Source organism: Poecile atricapillus, chromosome Z (genome assembly GCF_030490865.1).
Source record: "Poecile atricapillus isolate bPoeAtr1 chromosome Z, bPoeAtr1.hap1, whole genome shotgun sequence".
NCBI lineage: Eukaryota > Metazoa > Chordata > Aves > Passeriformes > Paridae > Poecile > Poecile atricapillus.
In genome coordinates this window covers 17,832,641-17,855,017 of record NC_081289.1, presented here as the reverse complement: position 1 = coordinate 17,855,017, position 22,377 = coordinate 17,832,641, and the positions used below count along the sequence as shown (strand labels likewise).

General features: G+C 37.2%; 1 protein-coding gene across 2 annotated transcripts in view; it reads left to right on the top strand.

Moving 5' to 3' along the window:
* Positions 1-22,377, top strand: part of LOC131592696 (serine/threonine-protein kinase B-raf) — a 77,234-nt gene that overhangs the window by 41,755 nt on the left and 13,102 nt on the right. Inside the window, exons 4-14 of one of the 2 annotated variants that reach the window (XM_058864384.1) lie at positions 345-448; positions 1,148-1,250; positions 2,577-2,725; positions 3,740-3,859; positions 12,117-12,276; positions 13,834-13,870; positions 15,282-15,401; positions 18,081-18,217; positions 18,925-19,042; positions 19,760-19,844; positions 21,248-21,424. In XM_058864384.1, the coding sequence (XP_058720367.1) occupies positions 345-448; positions 1,148-1,250; positions 2,577-2,725; positions 3,740-3,859; positions 12,117-12,276; positions 13,834-13,870; positions 15,282-15,401; positions 18,081-18,217; positions 18,925-19,042; positions 19,760-19,844; positions 21,248-21,424 (1,310 nt within the window). The remainder of the gene's footprint in view (positions 1-344; positions 449-1,147; positions 1,251-2,576; positions 2,726-3,739; positions 3,860-12,116; positions 12,277-13,833; positions 13,871-15,281; positions 15,402-18,080; positions 18,218-18,924; positions 19,043-19,759; positions 19,845-21,247; positions 21,425-22,377) is intronic. The other variant, XM_058864383.1, reaches the window with a different exon arrangement.

Below are 22,377 nucleotides of genomic sequence, written 5' to 3'. Positions count from 1 at the left end.
ATTATTAGCTCTCTGTGTGCTATGTCTCCAGTTTCTTCCAGTTGAGAAAGTTGGAAATTCACTTTTGGAGTTGAGTGAAGATTGTGTTCCAAATGTTAATAGAAGTGTAGACTTTGTTGTCTCTTCTAGCTGAGCCATTTTCTTCATGTACTACTACATTTCATGTACTATTCAGCAATAAAATTTTCCTCAGGACAACAATGGCTTTGGAAAACTCTGACCTACAATTCTGTAAAGCATCCTGAAATATGGGTTTTAGCACTTGAGGGTGAAAATGTTTGCATCAGTTTATGGGGATAAATTAGAAATTGTTTTAACTCATTTCTTTTGTATTTGATCTCTAGGTTCCAGCAAGATGTGGAGTGACAGTCCGAGACAGCCTAAAAAAAGCGCTGATGATGAGAGGTCTTATTCCAGAATGCTGTGCTGTTTACAGAATACAAGATGGGTATGATTTGTGGGGGATGCTTTATTGCTCATAGAATCTCTTATTGGAGCTACCCAGGATCACCAGTTCTATCCAGAAGTTGTTTACAAAGTTTAGAATTTTATGATACTTTGCGCTAAACAATTTTCACATCACAGACATGTTGAGAAGAATGTCTAGGAAAAGGCTCAGGCATAATATTGAGTAATATGAGATTGTGGCAAAGCACTCATTAATCAAACTCATGCTAACCAAACAAGTATTAAGCAGGTGGTCTTAACTTCTTGGTTTTGTTTCATTTATCTATAATGCGTTCTTAACTAAACACAGAGTTCCCTTGGGAGGAAAAAAAAGTTTTCAGCCCTAAAAATTTGAATATTATCTTCACGTCCACAATTAGCCATCTCTGTGGAACTCTTACACAACAGGTACCTTCACAAACACTTTATTTAATCAAAAAGCCATCTGCCACATAGGAAATAAGGAATTGGCCACTATAGGAGCTGGTTGAAAAAGTGCATTTCCTTCCTGCAGTTTGTCCAGGGAAGGTGTGCTTTGTTTGCTACATACTGAGCCGAAGGTCTTGCTTCTAAAGTTTCCTGCAATTAGACTAGGAAGTAACCCCCCACAGTGTAACTTTTTAGCTGATCTTACAACTTTGGCAAGAGACATGCAAGGGCTTGTGTGCTGATGCTAATGAGAGGCTTATTTGCACTTTAGAGAGAAGAAGCCAATTGGCTGGGACACAGACATTTCCTGGCTCACAGGAGAGGAGTTGCATGTGGAAGTTTTGGAGAATGTGCCGCTCACGACACACAATTTCGTATGTACTGGGTTTTGTGAAATGTTGAGTGGGGTTACATCAACTTCGTACTTTCAAATTCAAATTACCAACTTGGAATATTTTGCATCTGTGGGATGTGGTGGGAGTTGCAAAAGAAGTTTTTAATCACAGTAGCTTAAGTGAATTAGATAGAATTGTATTTGAAATAAGTGATGCTAGAGTACTTGATCACCCTTAAAACTTTCATGTTTTGTTGGAATACACCCTCTAAAATCTATAAATGTAGGGGGTTTATACCAGCACTGCATTGCAGAGCTGTAATAATGATAATCTACTATTTTTGTATTGCTGTATCTATAAAATGTATTCTGGGCCTCCCTGCTGGCTCTGCAGCAGCAATTAACTAATGAACTAACTATTCCCAGAGCAGTGCTGACATCATCAATGATGCAGTGCACAAATATGTTTTGACCTGATAAGGCACCAAGTAAATGGAAGCTGCTAAACAGAATCTGTCTAAATGTTTCCAGCTACATACAAAATCCTGGATACAATGTTTGTCACATTGGGAAGAAGGATCTTCTATTACAGCTTGAAACAGCAAAATTCTGTCTGCAAGCTGATTCAACCTATTTAGCTCAAACAAGCTGTTTGGGTTATGGCTACTTAAGTGAACTCTAGTAGGCTTAGTATTTTTTTATATCCCTTTGAAATTCTGATTATTACATATAATAATAGAACTAAGAATGTGTTTTTACACTAAGTATTGTTAAGTTTGAAAATTAACTAAATAATTTCCCCCCTATAATTTGGGGAGAATGCATGATCACCCTTCTGTGATTCTGAATGTTTCTTGAGTTTCAGTAGTCAAAACTACAACTATACATGCGTAACCATACATTAAAGCCCTATATATATCTCTCTCTGTGTCTCTATATATATATGCCAGTGTGTATTTCCAGTCCTGTGAGTATTAGAAATATTCTTTGGCTTCTGGAAAAGTTAGAATATGACTAATATTTCAGCAGCTTTTGTATTTTATAGGTTGTATCCAAATAAATTCTCAATGTTTGTGTCTAGCATGATAATAGTGAAGTTCGGCTTCAGGTTTTTTGCTCTTATTCTTACTGCTAGTGAAGTGAAGCATTAATAAATTCCAAGAAACAGTTGAAAGAAAGTTATAATGCATGAAAATTGTTTCAAAAAGGAAACAATCTTTCATGTAAATCTGTTAGATACATAAAACCTTAACTTCAGCATCACAGAAGAGGTTTGTAAGTACACTTGAGAGAGGTAAAAGCAAATAGCCTATCTTGGTCTTACAGAAGGACTCTAGGTAATTGTGACTATTTTTGAACAATGTAGGTACGAAAAACGTTCTTCACGTTAGCGTTCTGCGACTTCTGTCGAAAGCTGCTTTTCCAGGGATTCCGGTGCCAGACTTGTGGCTACAAATTTCACCAGCGCTGTAGTACAGAAGTGCCACTGATGTGTGTTAATTATGACCAACTTGAGTAAGTAATCACAATTGATTTTCAAGTTGAGCCTTTTAATAAGTGTACAGCTGTCAGTGATTTCTTGTGTTAAATCTGTAATTCAGGAAGTCAGAGGAGGTGCCTGAAAAAAAAAAAAAAAAAATAGGAGTTCAACTGTTCTTGTGAGACTGCTTAATTCATACTCTCTGTGCTAGCTCAGACAACCAGTTCATATTCCTTTGCTGGTCTATGAAGTGCTTTTTTTGAAGCATGAATAGGGTTGCTGAGCACTTGACTGTATCAGACAGACTACTCATTGTTCACAGTTGTTATTATTAATCAAAACTGGTTTTTTATTGTGTGATCGCTAGATCCCTGTTTAAAATTTAGCTGTGGGTTTATTCTCTTTAAGCTGAAAAAATGTTGAGACACTAGTTGATTATAGTGAAATTGCAGTTGGTTTTGCAGTAATTGAAAATAAATCTGCTAGCAAAATTAATGCCTATGTAAGAAACATAAAAGAGAAGGACCTAAACAGTCCAGTGTTCTTGGATTGAGTTACTGATCTTTTGGTGTAAGTCTTTGGTGTACATTTAGGATCTGGTGTAAACTGGCTCAGTTCTATTAGATTAGTTTCAGCAGAGGCTATTAAGTCTTTTAAATAGATTCTTTGTATAAAGAATAATTTAAAATGCTATTTTTTTCCCCAAGAATGAATTTAATTTCAGTTTATTTTGGTATTAGTAACTGTTCCCATTGACATCTCTGGAGTTTGTGCTCAGGGTGTAAGTTTATCTACTAATAGGTATAAGTTGTGTATTCATGAAGAACCAGATGTTTACAATTCCAGCTAAAATATTAAAAAATTAATTTCCACAAAAATACTTTTAGCAAATCTCACAGATTTAATGTGTTTGTGTGATCTTTAAATTTAGAATTTAATCAATAAGGTTTTTTGGGTTGGGGTCTTTTTTGTAGTTTTTGAGTATTATGTTGTGAAACTTCTGGGTTTTGCACAAGTTAGGTTGTTTTTGTTTTGTTCTTGCCTCACAGTTTGCTGTTTGTCTCCAAGTTCTTTGAACATCACCCCATGCCACCGGAGGAGGCCTCCTTAGGAGAGAGCACCCCAGCATCTGGATCATACCCCTCAGTGCCCCCCTCAGATTCCGTTGGGTATGAACTTATTCCTGCTGTTTAATGACATAACATTTCAGTACTATGCTAAGAAACACTCAAAATACTGCTTAGCAGCTCTGTATTGTTGTAATCTGGCTTCTCATGCAAATATATCCACCTATGCTTAACTTAAAAGAAGTGAATGTTTTCATTCACACAAATTCTATAAATTAGTAATGAGCCTAAGTTAAATGTGTGTGCAACTGTCTGTAGAACTGGGCCATTACCTGTTAAATTGATTTTTTCTACATGATAGCTTAGACCTGGTCTAAACTGGAAAGATTTTATACTTAAAATTAATATAAACCAAAATAATATCCTCACAAATTCTTTTAGTTGGTTATCAAATTATATTTTTTCTGCTTTGAAGTGACATACCTCAGTTTCAGAATAAACCACATTACTATAAGGCTGATGTGAACAGGCACCAGTTCCAGGTTCATAATACTGCTTTAGTAGCTTTTCCACATGCACTGCTTTAGTATCCTCCAGATCAGCTGTCTTCTTCCTGTTCATGTTGGGGTATACCAATAGCATCTGTTTGCTGCAGCTCCAGGTTTTGTAAAAGTAGACCTCTAAAATTGACCATCCCCCTGTATTTCCAACAAAGATTCTGGACCCTTTCTCCATGAAGAGATTAGAGACTTTATTTAAATTAGAGTCTCAGTAGCAAAGAGATTGAAGAGACCATCCACCATCAGGTAGTTAAACAAATGTCCAGGGAAGAGTAACTCAGGGATATATATCACATTCAAGAAACCTGGTGCATATTTATTAAGAACACCAAATAAAGAAGCCTTCAGAAAACCATTCCCAGGATGTGTGCTGTGTGGCATTGAGCTGAATGTGGCAGATTGTCTCTCTTGGATTAGTGAAAATTGTGCCTAAACTGAGGCAGAAACCCACTGGAAGTTACACAGGCACCTCTGGACTCTTAACTCGAAGATAAATTCTCTGGACAGCCAAGACTACTTTATGGAAGACCAAATAAAATGCCACCCAGGAAAACAGATTGACAGTCCTGCAGACGGAACCCCATTTGGTAAGTACAGAGATTATGTTCTTACTTATACTGTTTTGTGCAGATTCAAGTGAGTTCAAAAGTACTTCTTCCAGGTAGTGGATGTTGGCTTTAGATCCCATGGATATTAGTACAGCAGATTGTGGGCAAGGCTGCTTGTCAAGTGTTTGTCATGGTACAGCCAAAATTGTAACTGGGCTAAAACTATTGCTTCATGAAGAAACTTGTTCATAGCAATTGTGTTAAACACTAGTGGATGTCAAAGGCACTATATAGCCCTAATCCTAATATTCCAAATCGTCCTGCTTTTCAATTGCCTTTGCCTCACACTGGTCTATTCTTACCAGCTTGTGAGGGTACAGCAATATGGATTATCTTGATACAGGCACTGCTTCAGGCAGTCTTAGCTTTGTGAAGTGAAAACAGAAAGAAAAAACTTGAGACCAGAGTTGGTTAATGCCTTGAGGTCTTTAACTTCACATACATAAAAATGTTAACATTTAAATATACTTGCTAGTTGCTCTTTAGGAGCTTTTCTCAAGTGTTGCATCTATAAATGTTTGTAATTGCAGAAGATGTAAAAGGCTTTTAGCTTTCTCCTTTCTGCATTTTTGCTTTGTTGTGAACTTTCTTGTTAAACACAAAAAAAATGGTATACATCATGTCTGCAAAATTCTGTTCATTTTGAAAATGGTTTATGGTTGTCAGGTGGTGTTCATATGTAATATCCATGTTAGTCATAGTGTTCCCCAGCATCAGTGTATGCAGATGAGCATATAGCACTGTCCATACCTTTTTCCAGTTTCTTGCCTTTCTCTAATAATACTTCTCTCCTTCTTAAAAACATAATTTAAAGTATGGAATATTTTAAAATATTAATCTAGCTAGTGGAAATATTCATCTAGCTGAATTTTAAAAGATGGACTTTTCTATAAAAACATTCACTCACCTGTGGTTTTGTTAAAGAGGACTGCTGCAATATGGGACAGCAGCTCAAATATGGGATTCAAATTTGAGAGCTGAACAATTGGGTGGAAAATATGAGGAACTAGCCCTTTAATAACACTTCCTAGATTAATAATTGTTCCTTTGATTTCTCTGTTCTCCTAGCATCTTGCATGGAACAGCTCACGGAGGAAGGGATGTTACTAATCGTTTGGTAAACCTGAGGAAAGAGAAGGCAAACACGCTTCTTCAACTCTAGCCTTGTGAAGGGATCCCAGCGGCAGGCAAAGTGCCCAGAAAAAGGAAGTTTGTGTTGCAAGACAAGTTTGAGAGCAAAGGCGTGTGTGACATGCTGAGACACTGTCAAGGGAGCAAATGGAAAAGTTTGAAAGAGAAAGGAACAAGGAAAAGATCATTGGACATGATGCAGAAGTTGTTAAACATGCTGGAGAACTGCTTCACTTTGCTCATGTGTAACATCCTAAAGCAATCCAGGCCTGTAGCCTTTTATTCTTCCAACTGTGAGCCATAGGCAATCCCTCCAGGTTTTCCACCCCTAGATGAGGGAGCACATACGGTCCCATTTCACATTTCTGAACCCCTATCAAAATTGTGTCCAGCCTTCACGTTAGGTTTTGTGTCCCATTTTAGTTCTTTCCATTTGCATTATCCTGTTGTGCCAAACCCACCATTTTATTTACAATCTGCAGTTAACTGGAAAGAAAAGCATAGGTCTCCCTGCTAAGAGCCATTTGTAATAAAATTGAAGTAAGGAAACTGTATATCATACATTGTATTTGTTTCGTTCATTGCACTGTCATGAAGTTTCTTCTCCATCTTGGCTCGTAAAATATGAGCACAGAATTTCTGTGTGCCCAGTTCCCTCAGTCTCAGATACATGAAAAATAGAGAAATAAGCAAGTTGGCAATGTCTTGTCTCTTTGAAAAACAACGTTTCCCAATATGCTTCGTCTTCTAAGTTGGAGGAAGAAAAGGGGAATGTCTGGTGCACCGTTCTTGGAAGCTTGCCAGTCCTTGCCTTTGAGCACGCTCCAGCTTGTGATTAAACACCTCTGCTTTCCTTTCTGTCTTCCAAATGTTCACTGATCATTCTGCTTCAGCCAAAGATACTTGAGTGTCTAGAAAAACTTCTGAAAAGCCAAGGAAGCAGAGATACAGTGTTACAATAATAATACATTTTATGCTACAATTCAGTTTAGATCCTGGGGTGTGTGAGCGCAAGCTTTGTGTTTTAATTCATAAAACAATGAACTTTTTCCCTGAAAGTCCTGGCACGAGACCTTTTCCAGGTTTCTCCATGTAAATGTTCCCAATGTTCCTACAATATCCAAGTTGAGCTGATATGCATTCTTGCTTTGTGGGAAAGGTTTGGTATCAGAATCTTTAAATCAGAATTAAAAAACTCTGTCAGTCCATACAACAGGTGAGGGAAACCTCTTACTCTCTAGAACTTTATTTGCAAAAACCTGCTAGTGAACTGGACCTGGTTTGGAGGACTAACAGCAACAGCGTGGTTCTCTTGATATCCCCTGGTATATGAAGCTTTGGGGAATTTCAGATTCATCAGCTTTGATCTGGGCCCAAAGGCCATCATGAATGAGTGCACACCATTGTGATAATCCTGGCAGTTGTTTTTCACCTACAAGCCAACATGGGGGGAAACAAGTTATGGTGTAAAAAACTGAGCTAATTTGTGTGGGACACTGATTGTTACAGATCTGTCCCATGGTGCCTCTAGGCTGACTTCACAGGGTGCTGCAGGAAAGTTTTTTAGCTTTTAGTTACAAACTGGTATGGCTGTCCTTTTCTCCAAATTAATTTCACATTATTGAGTATTTCCAGGCTGCAGGGATAGGGAAAGAAAAAATTTACTGTTTTCTGGCAATGTCTATGGAGTACCACAGTAATTAAATCAGAACCTATTTGGCCTTCACAATTTAAATTTACCTGCTTGCTACTATAGCTGAAATACCATTGTATCCCAGACCCTTAGCAGTCCTTGGAAACTGCTTGGAACTGGAAGTGTACTGTGTTCTTCATTAACAGCAGTAACAGCAACCAAATCCAGTCTGGTGTTAACACTCTGATGTAAACAATAAAAAAAACAGTCAAAAGAAAGCCTTGATGCACATTTTAGCTTGCAGTAGGTTTGGTTTGGATATGAGTGTGTGGCCTTACAGATAAATAGTGTGTGCAACACTAAGCACAGGGACTAACCTGAGATGGACTTGTTCAGGGTGTGGTGAGGAGAAAGAAAATTTCAGTCCAGGAGAGATGCTGTCATTTTAAAAAGGAATTGGTGCACACCTTATAGTTGAAGCTAGGTGAATATGAATTTTCAGTTCAAGCATTTGCTCAACTACAGCAAAATAAAAATACAGTTAACAAAAACTTGAAACCCAAATACACCTATCATAAGCAGAATTTCAAGAAAAATCTTTCCTGCATAGACCAGCTCTTAAACACTTAGGAAACATCACACTGGTGAGTAAAGGACATGAAGGAAAATCTGTATTAAAATTTTCTTTTGAATTTGTAAAGTGAACTAATTTACATCATTGCAAGTTCTAAAATCCAATAGACATACTGTATATGATTTTATAAAATTGTGTGTCTACGTATAACGTAACATGTGCAGACATTTTTCTGAGTTACCTTTTTCTTTCTTGTGGACCCAGTTTTGTGGAATAGTAAATCTGTGGACACATGGGCACTTGCTGTGCTTGGTAAAGGGTATAAAAATTTTACATCTTATTAGTTATTCTTGTTTCTTGATAAAGCATCTTTCTGTTTTGCCTGATAAAAAGGGAGGGAACAATGTGTAATCTGAAGCATATGGTCCAAGGTAAAAGCATGTTCTGTCATACTTCCAGGAAAGGTTATAACATAATAGATGGAGATTTGACAACTAGCAGCTTGTTGCTTCAGAAACCAAGAATCATTTGTTAAAAGAATACCCAAATCTAGGAGGATGGGAGAAAGTGATTTATATGCTTCTAGAAGGTCTCCTTTAGCAAGGTGGCTGTCAAATGTTCACAAAGGCCGCAGGAAAAACATAAACTCAGATCCTGATATTCAAACTGTGCATGTTCCTTAAGCCTCAGACTGTTATTTTGGAGGTGGGGTTGTTTATTTTTTTGCTTCTTTGGGGTTTTTTTTGTGTGTTTGGTTTGCTCAGGGATTTTTTTGGGGGGAGAGGGTTGTTTTTTGGGTTTGTTTTTTAGGTTTTTTTGCAGTGTGTTTTTTTAGCACTATGCTTCCATAGCCTAAGAGCTGTTTTTGGAACTGGCTTGGAATAAACAATGGCACCCTTTTCCAGATGATCATATCTGGCCCTTTTAGCTCCAGTGTCACTTCTACTTTTCTTGAGTAATTAATGTGTAGCAATACTGTAGGAACAGTACAGATCAGATCAGAGGATCACTGAGCTACCATCACAAAGAACCACACGTTCTTTGTGGTGATGTGTTTTTGATAGATCAAGATCTTGATGCAGATCAAGATCCAGCTTTTGCCACACAGGCAGAAGCTGGTGGTTAACATTTTCTGAGCTTGTGATCTTGTTAGGCTGTCTTAGCTAGCAAACCCCTTGTCTCTTCTACTTCACTAGTTATCTTTTTCAAGAAAAAAATTCCATTTAGCAGAAATAACCTACTTTTTTCAAAGTGTCCAAAGTGACCCCAGGACAGTGTCTCAAGGACACCCATTAATAAAATTATAATGGAGCATATGCCTAACTGCTTATGAGGGTCCCATCTCTGGATTCTTTGTTGTCTAAAGCCCAGTGATCCTCCAAGTAATAGCTTCGAGACTGAAAATATATATATATATATATATATATATATATATATATATATATATATATATAATTCTTTATCTTCCCTGAGTAAGAATTTAATGATTAGAAAAAGCAATTCAAGTTGTTTTCAAACACGGTAGGATGTGGCATGCTATCTGTGTTAGCAGCATGCTGGACATGATGACCTGTGACCAGAAACACAGAAGTAGCAGATGACCATTTATGACTCAAAGGAGGATGTAATTGAAACAATATTGCCTCAATCTGTTTTTCTCTCCCTTGGCTTACTCATGATCACAGAATATCTGATTGCTTCTGTTTCTGTCATGTGGCAGAGCTCAGATGGTGTGTCACAGTCAGTCCTGGTGCAATGTTCTAATGGATGTTGTGATGTATTTCCCTTAATTTCCTTTTCACCTGAAAACTCTTAGGAGGTTTAAGCAGGAGTTAATGCTCCCACCAATGACAGTACTGGCCTGGTTGAGACACCTTTTAGACTTCTGATAGTTTTTTTATGCAGCACTTGACATGCTTGCCTTAACATGAAAGTAGAGTGCCTTTAAGTGTCAGTCAGGTCCTGCATTTGGATCTGTGCAGTGTCCCATCTCCTGATATGTGTTCTAGTTGCATTTACTTACAAAATCATTCAGGAGTTCAAAATCTCTTCATTTACAATATTTTACCTGAAGACACTTGGGTAGCAGTGAATAAAAACTTTAGCTTAAGTGTATATGCAACAACTGCATTTTAAAAAATAAATCTGAAATTATGAACAACTGCTGAACTGCTGGGTTTTTCAAGGCCCTTTTCTCTCCCTTTCTCAGGGATTTGACTATTGGTAGTCTTAGTTCATTGCTTCCCGTTATCTTCCTGATATGTATGTTCTGTCATGTGACAGTAGGTAACAGCTTTTTTTTTTTAAAGTGAAGCAGGGTTCAACCCCCTGCTTTTTCTCTCCTGCCCCACTTCCCAAACATATTCAGGAATTTCATTGGAAGACTTACTAGACTGTTACTTGAATTAGTTCACAAGCACTTTGTTTTGCCATTTTCAATTGCGAGATTGTTGGCCAGGAAGGAAAAGATGACAGGTACTTAGGATACAGATAGCACTGAGTTCTGGGAGCAGTGCCAAACTGGATAAATTTTTTAATGAAAGGTAGGATAGTAGGCTATAAAGCAGACTTGTTTCTGACAAAATGCCAAGATGTCCTGTTGAAAATGTTAGTTTCCCCAAAGGTTTTTGAGGAGGCCGGGGAGCATTGCTTACAGGAGGTGGCATCAGGACCTACTGCTGCCATATGCTGCTGTTGATTTTATTTCTGAAGCTTCTCCCTGTGGACATTGCCTTTGTGGGCATAATTAGTCCATGAGTCATTGAATGGCTGGAGGACTCCACTCCTCTTTTGGAACTTTAGAAAAAGAAACCAACTCTTAAAAAACTCTTGTCAGATACAATGTATATTTTAACAGAAAATTTTCTTTGAAGAAGGTGGCAAATGTTTTCATTAGCCTTTTGCTTTATATCCATTAGATTGAATCATTAGGCTTAACAGTGACTGACCTTGACCAGAGTAAGAGATAATTGCCAGTTTATTGCACTTAAACAAAATTAATAGCAAAGAAGATAACCAAAGAAGTGACTTTCTGCCTTTTTACAAACAAAATCCCGAGTGTTTAGTTGTTTTGTCTTTTGAATATTCAATTCATTATACCATAATTAAAGACTTTGTCTACGTTTATGACTGGCAGTATTTGCATTTCTTCAGGAAGCTTGTTTGTGTATTCTGAACACTTTTTCAGTCAAACCTATTGCATTGCAGCACAGTAAATAACATTTGAAACGTGCTATTCAAAGTTGTTTCTTAAAGGTTGAGGTTAAAAGGTGATATGTTTATTTTTACTATCAATGATACATTGGCCATGTTATTTTTAGTATCAATAATACATTATTATTAATTGATTAGGTTGAATGATCAGATGTAATTTTCACTCTTTCTTTGCTGAAAAATAACCCCATCCATCCATTTTGTTTTATGACATTTTCTGACTGTAACATTAATATGAGATATTAAGTGTTCTTAGTTTTCAATTGGTTTCCATTACAATGAGTGTATTGCATTGACTCAGAGGTGAGGAAACTGCAGCATATCTTGCTATCTGCAATGCATGTTGGGCAGCATGAGTTTTTCAGATCATGATTTATTATTACTGGTTTGGTATGGTAGAGTTTTCTTTAACTCAGAGCACTTCACAGCCGTGTGTTTAGGTAGTTTATGCAACAGAGAGTTCTTGCAGTTGATCATAGGGGAGTAGAGACCATTCATTATAAATTGTTTTTATTCAGGGCTTTAGATCAGTTTTTTTGTTATGTATTATTGTAGTTGAAAGGACTTACCACACCCACTATGCAGTGTTTGAAGCCATTTGTAGACCTAAATCCTCTTTTTCCTTGACTTTGTTTCTCAGACCACCAATTCTCCCTAGTCCTTCTCCTTCAAAATCCATTCCAATCCCACAGCCCCTCCGACCAGCAGATGAAGACCATCGGAATCAATTTGGGCAACGCGACCGATCCTCTTCAGCTCCCAACGTCCACATCAATACAATCGAGCCAGTCAATATTGATGTAAGTATTACTAACAGTTAGATCAGGAATAGTAGATTTGTTGTATTCCTTGCGAATATCAGTGTGTTAAATTAATTGTTAAATTGAAGTGCTCTGTTTTTAAGATAATCCTCAGTGGTCTTTGAGAATCTTCAAAGATAATTCCTTTTTCTCATAGATTCTTTTTTGCTGTTGAGAGCTGTAAGAACACAACCCATTCTCCAAAAGCAGAACTGCCTTTTGACAGTCCTGTCCTTTTCATTTTCAAAGAAACATTCTGCCCCAAACAACTGCTGGTTTTGGGTTTTTTTTGTCATTAGTCCCAAGGCTCATGCTGTTAGCTGTAGCTAGTAACCACTCTTGCAAACCATTCTGTGTTAAATACATTGTAATGCAGTATAGAGATTCTTTTTAGAATTTGTATTCCAAGTAATATTTTCGGCATTGAGGGAAACTAAATACTTAAATTGAGTTCATGTATTCTGATAGTTCCTTAAGAGTTTAAGAGCCCAGTACATGTTGTTCTGAGCATTCCTTTGGAGTGTTCAGAAACTGCTACACTTAAGGTTTTTTCCCCAATTTTGAAATCTCTAGATGGTGAAATGTAACTAATAATAATGGTTGGTATTAACATAAGGACAGTTAGGACCTTTTGAGATGTTGCCTTTTGCTAATTTTGCTAACATACACAGTTCATATTTTACCCTTAATCTGCTCTCTAGAAATTAGTCATTTGTCAGGTGAGCAGTCCTAAAATCTGCCACTGGGGCACAAAATCTGTTTTGCATGTGAGCTGAGGAAAAGTTGAAATGTTAATTTTAAGAGTGTAGCTATGTAGACATTTGCATGTGGTATATGGCAGTGGTGCAGCTGAGTCAGTGCAAAGCACAGGGGTGTAAGGGAACAAATATAATTATGGAACAAAAAGGGAATAAATGTAATAGTTAACAAAAAAAAAAATTGTTATAAAAATGGGCATACAGAATAAAACTGCTAGAATTTTCTATTTCTGTTTATAAAATCCTTAGTGTAGTTTGCTTTTAGTCTGGACATGTTGCAAATGATACTTGGTGTTTGCAGAGGATTGCAAGTGAAGAAAGCTGTCTGCAGTTAGTAATTTCTGAGAGGAGCAGTGTGCCTGGCTATGCAAATCAGGTGTTGGTACAAGAAAAAAGGAAGCAGGATTCATTTGACTGATGGACCTCAGTACAGGAAATTGATGTCCTAAGTTCTGATATGACAATTAAAATCATTTGTGCTACTGTTAACAGGAACATTTGACTCAATATTTCTTCCTATGTTTTGACCAACTGCATTTTTAAATCAACATTTTCTTGTCAGCATCTCTTTTGGATGGTGTATATTTCACTTTACTACAGAGAGATGCTGTTTTAAAGCAACTTAATTTTGAGAAGTGTGGTAGTTCTTTGGAGTCATTGCTATTAGTAAGTCAGGGTAGGAAACCACTTTTATTTCTTGGACAGTGTATGACGCTATGAATTCTCAAATTTATCAGTCTTGATTACAGAATGTAAATGTTAATACCTAAATTAAACACAGCATTTTATTTTTTTATAGGACTTGATTAGAGACCAGAGTTTACGAGGAGAGGGAGGTAAGTAACATTTAAACTACTGAACATTTAACTACTGTGTTACATTTAATTACACAACTGCTTTGTCCCTTCCTGTTACCCTACTTCCGTCTATAAAACACAGCCACAATGCAAAATATGACTAGAACACAAAAGTGAATTTACATTTGCTTGTCCATGAACTTAGTATTTGTTTCACGAAGATTTGAGTCATTTGCTGGTCATTCTGGGAGTGGGGGAGATGGAAGGAGAAAAAGTTTTGAAGTAGTATCTAGTTTTTTTAGTTTTGAAATTACTTTGCACTTTTACTTTTTTACTCTCTCTCTCTCACACACACACACACATAAACACTTATTCACTCACATGGCTGCACACAGATACACTACAACTTCCCAAAGATTTTTATGCCTGTTGTTACCTTTTCACCCATGGAAACAACAGGAGTTTTCAATGAAAACCATCATGGTAGATGGGCCTTCCATACAAACTGCTGCATCCTAAAGCAGCTTGAAATACTCCGCTTCTTCTCCCCCTCTACCCGTGCTGAAGTTGCTGCTTTGCTGTACTGCATGCCTGTGCTACTCTTGGAAGCAGATTATTAGGATCTTACACTAAAGCCTGGTCTTTTTTTGTTTCCTTCAGTAACTCACTGCCCTAATTCACATTTAAGTCAGAATTAGTGCCAGGAGGTTTATTTTTCTTCACATTGTGCACGGGCCTCTTAAGTCACTTCTCCTACTGGTTGTTAAGATCCTGGAGAGGGCTTCTTATGTGCTGTATTTATTCCTATGAATATAAGAATAAAGCAGAAATATTGAAAATAGGGAAATACTAAGTAGACTAGGCATATGACAGTTTTTTCAACTCCAAATCAGTAACACAGTTGTCTTCTACTAATTTTAACTTGCTTCAGCCATAAGTATGGGTCTGAATTACCATAGTGCACTCTTTCCTGGTCTCAAAGGTTTTGTTCTGTAGGCTTTCAATATTTGTTTTTCCCATGCAAATCTGGTATTTGGTAGGATGTGTTGTGTTTGATGGAGCTGTCTTTAATAATGCCAGCAATAGGCACTTTTAAAAAAGAAATTTCCTTTAGCCCTGCAAGGTACTAATTGCAAGTTGCCAGTTTTAGTTTTGTATGTGTTGATTAGGTGTGGCTCTCCTGAGTTTTGCCCATTTTGTCCAACATTTAAATGTTGTGCGATCATGTTGGTTTTAACTTTTGATCATAAACTGTCTGCTTGGCATCTGAAAACAATTGGCTAATTCCAGTCCTGAAATGGTTCTTGGGAATTGACTTTTTTTCCTTCAAAGTACAGAAGCAATCTATGGTTAGGAGTCAAAGCATCCTAGTTATTTCCCATGACTTCTTTCATTTCTTCTATGTGTCTGTCTTTCTGTCTCTGCCTGCCCGTCTCTTTCTCTCTAACAGCCCCTTTGAACCAGCTGATGCGCTGTCTTCGGAAATACCAATCCCGGACTCCCAGTCCCCTCCTTCATTCTGTCCCCAGTGAAATAGTGTTTGATTTTGAGCCTGGCCCAGTGTTCAGAGGTAGTTGGGCTCTTCTTTCTTGTTTTCACCCAAACAAAATAAGTAAAACCACAGATGCTGTTTGTGCCTCACCCTCACACCGTGTGTATGTAAGTGTGTGAGTTTATCAAAACACCTCTGTTTTTTGCTTGGCCTGGCTGGAATGCTTTGAATGTGCTTTTCACACATACTCACTTTCACCTTTACACGCTTGAAAATTATTATAAATGAAGTCTGACTTAAATCTTCAAAGGCAAGGAATTTCATAGTTGAGGTTTTTCTGCAGACCTTAACATAATTTTTCTAAACAAAGGTCATTGGATTGCATTGCAGTGATTTTAAAGATAAAATGATGTCCTTAACTTAGAATTTCCTTGACTGTTCAGTTTAAGTCAGTTCAGTGCTATAACAGTCTTCTATATTTAATATTCTTTGTTTTGAAAAGTGATGTAGGAAATCAAATGTGAATTACAAACATTTCCATTGATATCTTGTTAGGTCTTAAGCTTTTCAAGTAATGTGTCATGTCAGCTTTCAACAAGTACTTCATTTTGACAATGTGCTATTGACACCACATCGGGGCTCTAGATGGTTTCAGTAGTTTTTATTTAGTTAGTAAATTTGATCGAAACAGTATTTCTGTCCTGTGCTATGTAAAATAAGACACTTAGATCTTCATGTCATTGACCACGGGGACAATTCAGGCCTTAAGCTGTCAATGGATCTGTTGTATTGCATAAAATCCCAAAAAAGCTCTGGGATTTTGTATGCTGGAGAAACCAACTATTGAGTAATAGCATGAAATGTTTATACTTGTGTCTACACAATACGGGTAGAAATGGTTAGTTCAGTGCATGTAGTGTTTTCAAATGCTACCATCTTGGCTGTTTCAAAGACTTTTGTTTCAGAATATATCAAGAGCAGTTCACCTCTTACACTTGTAAAGATCTTCCAGAAGTCTTTGTAAGAAGACAGGTGTTCCCAACAAGCAAACAGGCTACAGAGTGAAATATGTTGCGTACAGCTTCAGAGTCCAAGCTATTGACTTAAATCCAGCATTATCTGAAGTATTCTACTCTAATAACTTTGAAAACAGGCCATCTGGTATTATTATGAACAGATTAACTATAGTGTTTTGCCATGTGCTGTAAGCATTTTTTGTGAAGGGTGAATATTGTACTAGTGTTCCCATATTGCAGTATTAAAATCTAAATATGAGATTTTAGTTACCTCAAAGAAAATGCATCCCAGATCTTCGCTATTGCAGAGAAAATATGTAGCCCAAAATTTTTCGGAAAATTGCACATGTTCTGGGAACATCATACATTTAATTCCATGTATGTATGATTTCAGATGAAACAATAAAATAAATGACAGTGACATGAACACAAGTAAAGTGAACACAAGTCCATCTTTCAGATCACTGGCTTCCAGCTGCTTATAAATGTAGTTAGGATGCCCAGTATACATCATTGTTGTTGCTTTAGTATGTGGGACAGAGTTTACAGATGCTGTGTCTCATTTTGTATCTTTTGGTATGTTGTTTTGTGCAGCCACTTCCAAGTGTATAGATTTTAGCCTACAGAGTCAAATAATGGATACATATAGTCTGCACTATATTAGTGCTAATATATAAATTAGCATGCACTGAGTGGCTGACCTTAAGCAGCAGTTTTAAAAGTCACAAAGTCCATTTTTGAACTCTAGTTGCCATTAGGAGACACTTTTTGCTTAAGAGGAGAGCTTCTAAGAGAACATGAGGAGGAGTATTGTCTTCCACCACTTCCCAGAGCACTGATGTGCGAGAAGGCAGTGGAATGTTAGAGGTCTTGTTCAATGACATACATTGTTTAGCAAAGCAGCATGAATTTAATTAACAGTTGACCCTATTTTATGTCCTTTGCATTAGAAGGGTCAGCATAACCTTGTTAGGAATAATTGTGATGTATTTTAAAAAGCAGTGTCTAGGTGAAGTGCTCTATTTGAAAAGGGCCACTGGGGCTCTGAAACAGCTCTCTTAGTAACATTTTCCCGCATAGATTTGTTTAGATAACCTACAGGCTGCAGAGATACTGTTCTTCTTGTGTTTCCTAGAATATGCTTCAAATAGCTAACTAAAGTACCTGTTCTTTTTTAATCCTTTCTAAAGCCTGATGTTTGTTTTTAAATAATAGTTCTCTGCTAACAGATAGCTTTAAAACAGCCAAATGATTTTCAGGTGGCACTTGGAGACTCAACCAGAAAACATTTCAATTATTTGCATTTAGTCTATTTTGATTCCAAAGTACAGTAGTTCAGCTATTTGTTGGGTTCCTAAAAGCTTAGCTATGAAAAATATCAGAGGTAGATGCTGCAAACTAAAATGCTGTTCTTCTCAAAGAAACTGATGGAATTTAAAAAATACATTTAAAAGTACTTTTTTCTTATTTAAAAAGACATTGCCCTTTTGTTAATTCATGAACAAGAGACTGGGGACTATTGGTACAGGGATGTTTGCTGTACACTTGTCTCTTCCTGAAATCTGAGACTTGAGCACTACTCTAATATCAGGACAATATTCCTGTATATGTTTGTTCTCTCTTTACGTTCACATTGATGTTTAGAGATACTGCATCTTAAAAACAATTCTTGCACCTAATATCGATACATTCTTGTAAGGTGGATTCTTACAGATAAAACTATCCTGTTTCTGAAATTTAGGCTCAGCTGCAGGCTTGTCTGCAACACCTCCCGCTTCTTTGCCCGGGTCACTAACCAATGTGAAAGCATTACAGAAATCACCAGGACCCCAGCGGGAAAGGAAATCATCTTCATCCTCAGAAGACAGAAATAGAATGGTAAGGGAAAGATCAGCTGTTTTCTTTTGTAGAAATACTACACAACCATATTCCTCTCACTTCTCTTTCATGCAAGTTTTCTAAATAATTTTGAAGATGAATATGGCAGTGATCAAGGATTTGAAGCTGAGGAATAATAGAGTGGGATAACCACTTTAAAACCACTTTAAACCAGTAATTAATTGTAGGACTGATATATAAATAATTTAAGTAATTAACTAAACTCAGTTTTACTGGTGTGCCTCATATTGTAATGGCACTTTCGCTTCATGTAACAGCTTAATTTTTCCCACCGTGATTCATAAACTTTGAAAGTAACGAATGTATGTAACAAATTTTTATGTAACAATACATGAAAACATAAAAACAGCCACTTTTTTATTAAATTCACAGTTTAGTATTATGATTAAGACTTTAAAATCAAGTACTACTTCTTTTTTGGTAAGCATTTCTTAATGTTTTCTGGTTTTAACCCTGCCAGAAAGCTGTTGCAAATGTTTCATGCCAGGTAATAATTTGACATACCTGTGTCCTGAGGTTTTGTGTAGGACTAACTTTAAAAGTCAAAGGACAACATCTGAAAAAGGGCACCTTTTTAGGACATTAATGATGGGAAATGCTGGTGAAAAATTTTTAACTGGAGCTGTTTTCATAGACATTAATGCACTTGTTTTCTTCATTTTTATTTTTTTTACACATATATAAAGAAAACTCTTGGTCGACGAGATTCAAGTGATGATTGGGAGATACCAGATGGACAGATCACAGTTGGACAGAGGATAGGATCTGGATCATTTGGAACAGTCTACAAAGGAAAGTGGCATGGTATGTGGCCATCATGGTAAACAGCTGTTCTTGAGGAGGTCACATTACCTGCCAGGACAGTGACACTGTCCACCCAGCTGGACAGCAGCTTCTCAGAAACGCATTTGGGATTCTGGTGGGCAGCAGGCTGAACGGGAGCCAGCAGCATGCCCAGGCCACAAAGAGAAAGCATGGGCTCCTGGGCTGCAGTAGGCATTGCCAGCAGCTTAAGGGAGGCAATCCTCCTCGGCACTGGTGAGGCCACACCTGGAATGCTGGGCCCAGTTCTGGGCTCCTCAGAACAAGAGAGATGTGGACATAATGGGGGAGAGTGCAGTGAAGGGCAGTAAATATGATTTTTAAATTTATAAGTAGTGTGCTAAATAAGTAGTGTAAGAAATTCATGTTGCTTAGAAACTCAACTTTTACATGTTCTTCTGAACTGAGAAATTATTAGGGTAAAGATGAAACATTAGAAAGACAGAAGTATCCATCTTGATGAATTAGGATTTCAAATGTATATTTTTAATAGGTTTGGCCTGGCTATGATTTCTCAGAGTAAAATAAGAATGGTATTTCTACATTTTACTGAATATTGACTTACTTTAAAATTGTGGTGATTTATTTCATGTAAGCTAAAAAAAACAGTGTATCCCAAAATTTCTGATGCTCTGTATAGCATTTGCTCAAAAGAAGAATATGTATCAATGGCACTTACTAAAAATTGCTGTTTTAAAGGTGATGTGGCAGTGAAAATGTTGAATGTTACGGCACCCACACCTCAACAGTTACAGGCTTTCAAAAATGAAGTAGGAGTGCTCAGGTAAGAATATCTTTAATGGCTTGAAATAATGTGTGTAGATTTGTGCTTCATTAATCACTGAATTTTAGATCTCCATTAGAACACATTGGTCTCACTCCTACGTGATAATACTTTCAGGCAGAAAAAATTACCATTTAAAAATATTTTTGTACCCACTGTATGTGTTTGTCTGCACACCTTTGTTGTCAATACATATATGTACAAACACTCTGAACTGGTTTTTGCTAATATTCTACCCACAAGGCACTGTCAAGCCTAAGTGTGAGCTGTAGGCCTTTCTTTCCTCTCATCCATATTTTGAAATTGAAGGAGAGCATCACTAATAGCTGTTTTTTCAGCTACAGTCCTGCCCATAATATCTGTTGTTTAATAGTTTCTGTTCATTAGCACTAGTTTCTCTGAGGTTTTTGGGTTTTTTTTAATGTAATTCTCATCAAGTCACTTCTTGATTTCCTTTTCTTATGTCTACTGCTTCTTCTATCTCAGAGGAGGTATTTGGTTTGGGTTCAGCTCCTATGCTCAGTGACAAGCATAATTGTGTGTTAAGAAACAAAATAGCAAGAAAGTTTTTGTCCCTGGAAAAACCTCATGTGTTGAGCTGGGCACCTACACAGCAGAAACATCCTAAATAAGCTACATAGTGAAAGGGAATGGTCAGCCTTTTACCCTAGGAAAATGTTAGTTCCAAAAAACTAAGCTCACAGTTGTGGAAGTACAGGCTTTCTGAGATGTGCTACTTCAGGTATGTCTTCATTTTCTTGATGCAATTTTGACAGAACTTAATGAAATCAAACATTTCAGTCCAGCTCTCTGCTGGTAGTCCCATAGATGGAGCCCTGCCTGTTTGTTTGTTTGTTTGAGAACATACATAGTCCCTTGCTCTATCCTTTGACCCAGACAAGACAGATTTACCTATAGTTGTGCCTTCTCCATTATGATCCATCATTACTTAGCTTTGTGGTAGGATTTGCAAGAAACTGCTTATTTTTTGTTTCCTCAGCAGTTGCTTTCAGCATCACTTGACAAATTCTTGAACCTGAACAAGGCACAGTCACAAAGCATAGAACTGGCCTAGTCCACATTGCTGCAAGGACAAAGGCTCACACTGGCTCCATGGCTGGGATCCCATGTTAATTTTTTAATATAAGAGAACATAAAAACATAAAAGAGCCCTAACATTTTTCACTTAACCCAGAGTAGTTATTCCATGTTAGGATTATAAGAAAGGCTAACTTCAGTAATAATTCATTAAATTAATCTAGCAAGACATTATCATGTTATAGTAAAGGTTGAGATTGACCCAATACCTTCTATTTGGAAATATATATGTAGACTGTGATAGCCTGAGTTTTCCTGATTTCCTGATCTGATTTCCTCCTGATTCTTATTTTTTTTGTAAACAGGAAAACACGACATGTGAATATCCTGCTTTTCATGGGTTATTCAACAAAACCCCAGTTGGCTATTGTTACACAATGGTGTGAAGGATCCAGTTTGTATCACCATCTACACATCATTGAGACCAAATTTGAAATGATCAAGCTAATTGATATTGCACGACAGACTGCTCAAGGCATGGAGTAAGTATTGAGTTACTTGTCTGCAAATGAGCGCTGGGGCAATGTTTACTTATCCCCTTCACACTCTGGCTGACATTGGCAAATAAGGCCAGTTCTCCACTCACTTTGCTGATCCCAGGATCCTGTTTCAATCATCAGTGCATTTGGTGAAAGTATCACAGCTCTCTAAATAACAGTTTTCAACATCTGAAGAGAGCATACCTATTTTGTTCTAAGGATTGTAAATAATCCTTACTTCCATAGAGGGCCATCGAGTTAGAATTTACCAAACTAGCCAAATATTGTGTGTCAAAATCAGAGCACTGCTGTAAGACCAGAGAAATCACACTTCAACTGAAAAACCACTATGATGATTGCAGTTCATTGTGCCATTTTTCTACTCAGTGCTCCATTACATTTTCAGTCAAGAGCGTGGAGGTGTTTGCAGCAACCAGCCTTAGCCTTCTGTTAGCCTGTTCATCTCCCCAGGCTCCATCTGTAGGTAGGGGAGATGCAGAAGCTGTTTTGTGAACATGATTCAAAGCAGAGACACAAACTGGGGCTTTTCCAGCAGTAGTTTTGTGCCAATCTCATTGACTAAACAAAGAGCCATGGGAGACTAATTCAGGCTGTATCTGCTGTGGGGCAAGTACTTTCCTCTGTGTTCCCTGCCATCTGTTTATCCAGGCTGTAATCAGGGGAACTTTTTTTCCACTCCTCTACTAAAAAGCAGTCAGTGTACCCAAGTACACATTGAGACTGGGAAGCACATTTAGCTCTTGCAATTTAAAAACACCTTATCTAAAGCTGTGACTAAAAGCTCACAAAGTCTTGACAATCCCCATTAAGGCTGTGAGGCAGAACTTTCAGCATGGAATTGCATGAAAAAAATTACTGAAGTTCTTCTTACTGTGAATATTGAGTTAGAATTTAAAAGCAGATGTTGGAGCATAATTATTATTCATCAATAGCAT